Source organism: Ylistrum balloti, unplaced genomic scaffold, assembly GCF_031769215.1.
Source record: "Ylistrum balloti isolate Yb309-2 unplaced genomic scaffold, AGI_CSIRO_Ybal_v1 Utg370138, whole genome shotgun sequence".
NCBI lineage: Eukaryota > Metazoa > Mollusca > Bivalvia > Pectinida > Pectinidae > Ylistrum > Ylistrum balloti.
This window is the reverse complement of record NW_026782146.1, coordinates 968,883-978,935: the sequence shown is the minus strand read 5'-3', so window position 1 is coordinate 978,935 and position 10,053 is coordinate 968,883. Positions and strand designations below refer to the sequence as shown.

The 10,053-nt window shown below is 36.0% G+C and overlaps 1 protein-coding gene across 1 annotated transcript in view; it reads right to left on the bottom strand.

The window, feature by feature from the left end:
• Positions 1 to 189: 189 nt before the first annotated feature.
• LOC132550670 (uncharacterized) overlaps positions 190 to 10,053 on the bottom strand; it is a 34,156-nt gene continuing 24,292 nt past the window's right edge. The window contains exons 17-24 of the mRNA XM_060214762.1: positions 9,854 to 10,028; positions 7,686 to 7,757; positions 6,625 to 6,706; positions 4,157 to 4,218; positions 3,634 to 3,705; positions 2,154 to 2,193; positions 1,754 to 1,845; positions 190 to 1,179 (exon numbers count right to left, since the gene is read on the bottom strand). Coding sequence (XP_060070745.1) covers positions 1,019 to 1,179; positions 1,754 to 1,845; positions 2,154 to 2,193; positions 3,634 to 3,705; positions 4,157 to 4,218; positions 6,625 to 6,706; positions 7,686 to 7,757; positions 9,854 to 10,028 — 756 coding nt within the window. The 3' untranslated portion in view covers positions 190 to 1,018. The remainder of the gene's footprint in view (positions 1,180 to 1,753; positions 1,846 to 2,153; positions 2,194 to 3,633; positions 3,706 to 4,156; positions 4,219 to 6,624; positions 6,707 to 7,685; positions 7,758 to 9,853; positions 10,029 to 10,053) is intronic.

The window sequence follows — 10,053 nt, the reverse complement described above, 5'->3', positions numbered from 1 at the left end:
TTTTAAGATAAAATATCTTAAAATATAAAAATAAAAAGAAATATGAACATGACAATTTCTTTGTAACACACCATGACTGATTCAGAGTCTCAATGTTTTTTTGCTCATTCCTTGGATTCTGAAACGTCATTTAAATGGCTTATTGCATATTTAAAATGTCTTTTGGTTTAAAATACTATAACAACTTGGGAGAGTGTAAGATCTGCATGGAATATTTTCTTTCCATGAATTGTTTTATTGATAAATAGGTCAATAGTCAGTAAAAGTGAGAATTTTTTCCTACAAATTCTTTACATATACACTGCTATATAGTTGGTAATTATCGGAGAGAATTGGATAACATTATATTCACTGTCAATAGAAATAGCACAAAAGTAAATGCACAGCGAACATTTCATCTATACCGGTGAATGAAAACAGACATAATGCCTATATACATGAACATATTTTATATAAATGCACTAGTTCATCAACTTGTGTGAAACTTGATGCCTGTGAACTAGCCCAAAAAAGGCTACTGGTAAATAAGAACAAATGTATATTTAGTCTGAGAAAGAAAATGATGTCATTGCTGTGAAATAGCCTTAGTAATCCTACTCTCAAAATCAAAGACGAATGCCTTTCAAATCCACCGTTTCCAATCGGTTAAAATATGTCCACTGCTGAAGACCTCCCGTCCAAAAGCTTAAATTCAAAAAAAGTTATCTCATGTAACTTAAAGAGAAAACATGTAATTGGATCCAGATTTCTCTCTTCAATTTCGGTGTCATTTCAATGCAAGTGTTCACAATGACTTTAGATTGCAGAGAACTGGGATGATTGTGAAATTTTTTGACCGTGTCTTACTTCCTGAAATAGTGCTTTTGAATTGTTTCAGCATGGACGTGAGGTGTTATATCTTTCAGAGCACTGGATTTCTCTGTCACTTAGTTGTAAACACACATGAACGTATCAAGTCTCACATGTCAATCATGTTTTCTTGTCATTATACATAGATTGTCTTGAAGTTACGGAAACTTCAGTCCTCGTCTTCATTTGGATTGTATGGCAGTAGGTTGGTGAGAGTAACTTTCTTCAGAGTTGGACAGGAGATGTGAAGTGTTTCTTCAATGGATGGCCGAACACGAGTTCCATCAAGGTTAAGAAGCACCAAATTAGGAATCTGGATATGCTGCACACCTATACGATACAAAGCAAAAATTTGAAACATTGACTTTGCAAAGACAACTCAAGCATAACTAAATTGCCCTGCTCTTTTCAGCATATCATGAGAATTAGTAAATATACTTTTGCACCAACAACCTGAAACATGGGTACACTAACACTACAAGTCGTTAAGGTTGGTGCAAAAAAAAAGAGTACAACGAACAACATCCATTCATCAAGAACAGCCAGAAAAGATGTATAAAATACCAAATTCACTCTTTTCTTTATCTGAACTTAATATTACTGCCACACACATGGCCGACATTGACCCTGTGACACTCGCATAACTGACCTTCACCTTGTATACTTTTGTCTCAACAGTATATGACTGACCATGACCTGATGCTACCTGTCTGGCACAATGTGTCCTTACCTCTCTCTGTCCACCGCACCCATATGTCAAATGCTAACTTTACAACAGACTTTGACCTTATATATCTGTGCTGCCTGTATATCTGACCTTGACCTTACCTCTCTGTCACACCTGTATATCTGACCTTGACCTTACCTCTCTCTGTCACACCTGTATATCTGACCTTGACCTTACCTCTCTCTGTCACACCTGTCCGGCTCAGGTTGACTTTGGTTAGATTGATACATCGGTTCAGAGTGCCTTCTTTGAGAAATTCACTTGTTATACTGCCAACAACAAAATAAGATAAATAACTAGAACATATGACATACATAAACAATGAAAGAAATGTCTGCTCCACATGTAGTTTATTTATTTACGTTTGGAAAACTTTCTAGGGATCCTCCTGATCCAAGTAAATGGACTACAACATATATCTACTAATAAAGAATCAATTCAGAAAGAATTTTCTCCACTTTGGAATTTCTCACCATTCACTTTAAAATATTGTTTATTAACTTTGTTCCAGAGGCTAAGTCTAGGCAATGTAAAGTACATTAAAAGATATACAGCTACTGATTCAGACTGCACTCACCATGTGGATGAAAGACTTAGCTCCCTCAGGCCTGTAAAACCTACAAGTCACAACCATTCTATGTTAACAGAATAGAGACAAAATGTACAACACATGAAACTCTTTAAACAACTAGACCAATGTCGAGGAAGGGCCCCGCATAATACCTACCCCTTATGATTGAGTTTCTTAATATTAAGAAATATATGGACAGGTGTCAAGTATTGAAAGCAACTTTCATCAAAATCCAATGAAAATGGACAGATGGACAGATATATGGATCGACGGACAGGGAAACGGACGGACAGACAGATGGACAGGGTGAACATTGAACTCGAATGAGGGGCTTATGTACCAAGTATCACAAAGCAAGTTTTAAAGAAATCCCAAATCATTCCTTCAGAAGATATTCTCTGTAAAACATTCAGCCAATCAGATTGCAGCAGCCTCATTAAATATGCGCGGAATTTGGCGAACATCGAACTTGAGCAAGGGACTTATGTACCAAGTATCATAAGCATGTTTCATCGAAATCCCATCATTCCTTCTCAAGATATCGCGTGGAAAGCGAAACCGACAGACATGTAAAACATTCAGCCAATCAGATTGCAGCAGCCTCATTAAATATGCGCGGAATTTGGCGAACATCGAACTTGAGCAAGGGACTTATGTACCAAGTATCATAAGCATGTTTCATGTAAAACATGTAAAACATTCAGCCAATCAGATTGCAGCAGCCTCATTAAATATGCGCGGAATTTGGCGAACATCGAACTTGAGCGAGGGACTTATGAACCAAGTATCATAAGCAAGTTTCATCGAAATCTCATCATTCCTTCTCAAGATATCGTGCGGAAAGCGAAACGGACAGACAGACGGGCGGGCAGACGGACAGACGGACAAGGTGATTACTATAGGGCACCCGCATCGCGATGCGGGGCCCTAATTATATGTTTACTTCTACATAATCTCACTGCTAAAGAGGGACAATATTACACTGATAACAGACCTTTTCCATCCAGGCCTGCTAACGATCAAGATGGATTTTCCTCTCTGTCAAATCATAAGAAATTTCAAGGAAAATAAAGTCGGATATAATTTGCGACTTTAATGTGTTGATAACGATTATTAATTACAAGAGATTCCCGAGGGATTTTGGCGCCCACCATTCTTTGATCTTTATATGCTCATCATTTCTATTCTCATCTCTGTTTTTGCTCTAATGATAAGACATTTGAACATTCCTTTACCTGCCAAATCCAAAATGGCTGCCTCATCAGTCCCAAAATCAAATAAGCACAAGGAGAAACCAAAGGGAACATACGTATGAAATTTGAGAAAAATCCATCCTATATTTCTTAAGAATTAGCGATAACAGAAATTGTTTACTGACGGATGACAGACCACTGGCAAAAATCGATTTTAATAGCCCACCATCTGATGACAGTGGGCTAATAAAAGATACTGTTTTCAATCTCGTATATCGTCAGACTGTTCTTACTTTTTATCACAGCAGCTCCTTGATCAGATACATTGGTTTTGTCAAGGTATAAAACTTCAAGGTGTTGTAGGCCTGTTAAATTAGAAATTGAATTCAGGTACAAAAAATAAAATGATGATCATCATTTACTGTTAACTGATATTTGTAATCTACATGATACCAATAGATAACTGATACATGTGATACAAACATCAGGCAGCAAGTCATGACAATTAAAAACAGACTACTATAGTCAAGTGGTGGAATATCACTGGATAAATGTAAACTTTGTGACAAGTTCTAAATCCTAATCTTTACCATCACATGAATCCATTTATACATTCATCCTTTGTACAGACAGTATAAACCAAACTTCTTCAGTACCTCAGCATCCAGTAAATATACCAATTAATAAGTTAATTAATCAATCAATTTTAGACAGTCAAAATGATCATGCACCGTTTACTTCTAAACTTCTATTTACCAGATAATTTCAGGGATTTTATATTTTCCTCAGGTTAAATTGGAAAGGATCATGACTCACCTTCTAAAAACAACATTCCCTGGTCTGTTATCTTTGTATTGACAAGAAGTAATCGCCGCAAACTACAATGGAGTCACAGTATATCTCCATTGTTTTATTGTTCATATTGTTATTTACATGTTTTGTTTACTTTAAAAGTTTGGTGTTAATAAAATATCTAACCAAGCAATGAGTTTTTATACTGAAAACGTCCATAATAAAAAAATCCTTAAAACTATTATTTTTTCATTAAATGTTATCAATTTGAGCAGAATTTCCACAGTTAGCTTGACGCAAAAATTGCAATGGTCTGTCTTATCTAATCTTTACCACATCAGGACTAATCTCTTGTGTGTAACTAGTTTTTAATGCAAAGTAGATCAGTCCAGAAATTTTAAAACAATTTTAAGATTACAGAAGGTACATCAGAAGAATATAGTCTCTAGTCTGTATTATATACCTGGATCTGAAGAATATAGTCTCTAGTCTGTATTATATACCTGGATCTGAAGAATATAGTCTCTAGTCTCTGTATTATATACCTGGATCTGGAGAATATAGTCTCTAGTCTGTATTATATACCTGGATCTGAAGAATATAGTCTCTAGTCTGTATTATATACCTGGATCTGAAGAATATAGTCTCTAGTCTGTATTATATACCTGGATCTCAAGAATATAGTCTCTAGTCTGTATTATATACCTGGATCTGAAGAATATAGTCTCTAGTCTGTATTATATACCTGTATCTGAAGAATATAGTCTCTAGTCTGTATTATATACCTGGATCTGAAGAATATAGTCTCTAGTCTCTGTATTATATACCTGGATCTGAAGAATATAGTCTCTAGTCTGTATTATATACCTGGATCTGAAGAATATAGTCTCTAGTCTGTATTATATACCTGGATCTGAAGAATATAGTCTCCAGTCTCTGTATTATATACCTGGATCTGAAGAATATAGTCTCCAGTCTCTGTATTATATACCTGGATCTGAAGAATATAGTCTCTAGTCTGTATTATATACCTGGATCTGAAGAATATAGTCTCTAGTCTGTATTATATACCTGGATCTGAAGAATATAGTCTCTAGTCTGTATTATATACCTGGATCTGAAGAATATAGTCTCTAGTCTCTGTATTATATACCTGGATCTGAAGAATATAGTCTCTAGTCTGTATTATATATCTGGATCTGCAGAATATAGTCTCTAGTCTGTATTATATACCTGGATCTGAAGAATATAGTCTCTAGTCTGTGTTATATACCTGGATCTGAAGAATATAGTCTCCAGTCTCTGTATTATATACCTGGATCTGAAGAATATAGTCTCTAGTCTGTATTATATACCTGGAGAATATAGTCTCTAGTCTGTATTATATACCTGGAATATAGTCTCCAGTCTCTGTATTATATACCTGGATCTGGAGAATATAGTCTCCAGTCTCTGTATTATATACCTGGATCTGAAGAATATAGTCTCTAGTCTGTATTATATACCTGGATCTGAAGAATATAGTCTCTAGTCTGTATTATATACCTGGATCTGAAGAATATAGTCTCTAGTCTGTATTATATACCTGGATCTGAAGAATATAGTCTCCAGTCTCTGTATTATATACCTGGATATGAAGAATATAGTCTCCAGTCTCTGTATTATATACCTGGATCTGAAGAATATAGTCTCCAGTCTCTGTATTATATACCTGGATCTGAAGAATATAGTCTCTAGTCTGTATTATATACCTGGATCTGAAGAATATAGTCTCTAATCTGTATTATATACCTGGATCTGAAGAATATAGTCTCCAGTCTCTGTATTATATACCTGGATCTGAAGAATATAGTCTCCAGTCTCTGTATTATATACCTGGATCTGAAGAATATAGTCTCTAGTCTGTATTATATACCTGGATCTGAAGAATATAGTCTCTAGTCTGTATTATATACCTGGATCTGAAGAATATAGTCTCCAGTCTCTGTATTATATACCTGGATCTGAAGAATATAGTCTCCAGTCTGTATTATATACCTGGATCTGAAGAATATAGTCTCTAGTCTGTATTATATACCTGGATCTGAAGAATATAGTCTCTAGTCTGTATTATATACCTGGATCTGAAGAATATAGTCTCCAGTCTCTGTATTATATACCTGGATCTGGAGAATATAGTCTCCAGTCTCTGTATTATATACCTGGATCTGGAGAATATAGTCTCTAGTCTCTGTATTATATACCTGGATCTGAAGAATATAGTCTCTAGTCTGTATTATATACCTGGATCTGAAGAATATAGTCTTTAGTCTGTATTATATACCTGTATCTGAAGAATATAGTCTCCAGTCTCTGTATTATATACCTGGATCTGGAGAATATAGTCTCCAGTCTCTGTATTATATACCTGGATCTGGAGAATATAGTCTCCAGTCTCTGTATTATATACCTGGATCTGGAGAATATAGCTTTTTCAGGTTTATGATACTTACCTAGATATCTTACCAACATGTGACATTCCCTCATCACCAACATTGATATAATTTGTCAAATCTAATGTAGTTAACTGAAAATCTGAAAAACAGAAAATTAAAAATCTGAGACTAACAGTATTGTATGGAGTGCTCTTATTATTCATGTAACATTCACTTGTAAGTGAATAATGAAGTTGATGAATGGGATTTATTTCAGCTGTTTTTTTAGATTACTATATTTACATAAATCATTTGGAACTCTTAATTTTCATTTGTTCATTTTCTGATCAGATTTAAAAAGATTTTCGATTTCAAATGATCCTAAACGAATTTCGTGATAACAATGAATAATATTTCAAATTTTATATAAAATATTTATGTAACAATATGTACCAAGTTGTGGAAGAAGAGACCTTGGCCTGCCAAACACAAGAATCCATCATTGATACTCCATAGGGCAGTGATTGTGTGAAAGCAACTGTGGTGTATGTCATAATTTCATTGGAACCCACAGCAGAACAGAGGACAATTCTAATAGCTAATTAAAGGGTATGGAGCTGAGTTACATTGAAGTGATCAGGCCCAAGTAAATGTGTGCAGCATGTAGTGAGAGACTCCAACAAAATTCTAAATCTTACTTGTAATAAACAACATTCCCCTGTCTGTGGTCGTCACCCTGCTTGGTAAATTCTAACTCTTACTTGTAATAAATGACATTCCCCGGTCTGTGGTCGTCACCCTGCTTGGTAAATTCTAACTCTTACTTGTAATAAATGACATTCCCCTGTCTGTGGTCGTCACCCTGCTTGGTAAATTCTAACTCTTACTTGTAATAAATGACATTCCCCGGTCTGTGGTCGTCACCCTGCTTGGTAAATTCTAACTCTTACTTGTAATAAACAACATTCCCCTGTCTGTGGTCGTCACCCTGCTTGGTAAATTCTAACTCTTACTTGTAATAAATGACATTCCCCTGTCTGTGGTCTTCACCCTGCTTGGTAAATTCTAACTCTTACTTGTAATAAATGACATTCCCCGGTCTGTGGTCGTCACCCTGCTTGGTAAATTCTAAATCTTACTTGTAATAAATGACATTCCCCGGTCTGTGGTCGTCACCCTGCTTGGTAAGTTGAGTGCATGGAGCCTTAGATCTGTAAACAGAAATTATAACATTTAAAACATTAAATAAACACACAGAAAATTATTTGATAATTAATGTGAAACATAATCTTGTGACAACCTTTATGACAAAGGTCTTTACATGAAATCTAAATTTTAAGCTAGATTTTATTTCACTGAAGACAGAATACTATGTAAAGAAAGAGAATATACTGGATTTACTTATCAGATCTAATCTCTTAAAATAAAAACTTTTCCTTAAGAAAAAATACATCAAGTAATTCTCAAGAAATAGCAATAACAAACTTTCAAAGTCAAATTCCAAGATGGCAGCCTTTTGGCCATTTTGTTTTTCTGATCAGACCCAAAATGAAATGGGCACAACTATGTACAAAAGGGAACTTACATATGAAATCTGAGAGAGATCCATCCTGTACTTCTTAAGAAATAGCAATAAGAAACTTTCAAAGTAAAAAAAAACCAAGATGGCTGGCTGTCGGTCATTCTAATTTTTCTGATCCGACCTAAAATCAAACTGGGACAACCAGAGACCAAAGGGAATCTACACATGGAATTTATGAAAGATCCATTTAGTACTTCTCAAGAAATAGTGATAACAAACTTTCAAAGTTAAAATACAAGATGGCTGTCTGTCAGCAATTTTGTTTTTTTTTATCAGACCCAAAATCAAACAGGCACAACTATGGACCATGGGGAACCTACATATGAAACTTAAGTGAGATCCATCCCAAGAAAAATCTCAAGAAAAAGCAATCTCAAAATCATACAGGCACAACTAGACATTTCAAAATATTGATAACACACAGTGTTCTGCATCATATTACAGATAAATGGAAACTGTGGAAGACATCATATACTATCAATAATGAACGCTGTTCTGCACTATCTTAACCAGACTAGTGCCAGTGATAGAACAGCATCAGACTTTAATACCTCGGGTTGATCCCTATATGAAGCTGTTTGTGTTTCTCAGATTGTCCTGTACCGTTTTGGTCGTGTCCTCTGTCACTAAAATGATATTGTTTTGGATTTGACAGTCCTCTACATTGTTTATTGATAAGGAGACCTGCTTCAAAATAACACTGACTGTTCATGATATGATAACCTCAGTAATCTGTCATCACTTTGGTTTATTGATTAAAGCTGTAGACAGCAGGTTAAGGACAACGATGGATGTTTTCTGTGTGTGATATACCCAGACACTGGAGTGTCTGACACATAATAACATGGAGTCAGTGACATGTTACCTTGGATATACTGTAGAGCCTGGTCACCGTGGATGTTTTCTGTGTGTGATATACCCAGACACTGGAGTGTCTGACACATAATAACATGGAGTCAGTGACATGTTACCTTGGATATACTGTAGAGCCTGGTCACCGTGGATGTTTTCTGTGTGTGATATACCCAGACACTGGAGTGTCTGACACATAATAACATGGAGTCAGTGACATGTTACCTTGGATATATTGTAGAGCCTGGTCACCGTGGATGTTTTCTGTGTGTGATATACCCAGACACTGGAGTGTCTGACACATAATAACATGGAGTCAGTGACATGTTACCTTGGATATACTGTAGAGCCTGGTCACCGTGGATGTTTTCTGTGTGTGATATACCCAGACACTGGAGTGTCTGACACATAATAACATGGAGTCAGTGACATGTTACCTTGGATATACTGTAGAGCCTGGTCACCGTGGATGTTTTCTGTGTGTGATATACCCAGACACTGGAGTGTCTGACACATAATAACATGGAGTCAGTGACATGTTACCTTGGATATATTGTAGAGCCTGGTCACCGTGGATGTTTTCTGTGTGTGATATACCCAGACACTGGAGTGTCACACATAATAACATGGAGTCAGTGACATGTTACCTTGGATATATTGTAGAGCCTGGTCACCGTGGATGTTTTCTGTGTGTGATATACCCAGACATTGAAGTGTATCACTGTGACACAAACATAACATGGAGTCAGTGACATGTTACCTTGGATATACTGTAGAGCCTGGTCACCATGGATATTTTCTGTGTGTGATATACCCAGACATTGAAGTGTATCACTGTGACACAAACATAACATGGAGTCAGTGACATGTTACCTTGGATATATTGTAGAGCCTGGTCACCGTGGATATTTTCTGTGTGTGATATACCCAGACATTGAAGTGTCTCACTGTGACACACACATAACATGGAGTCAGTGACTATGGATGTGTGGGCAACATCCAATGTCTCCAGGTGGTTGAGATCCTGTAACCCAGACAATCCACTAACCTGTGAAAAGGGACAGAAATTACTG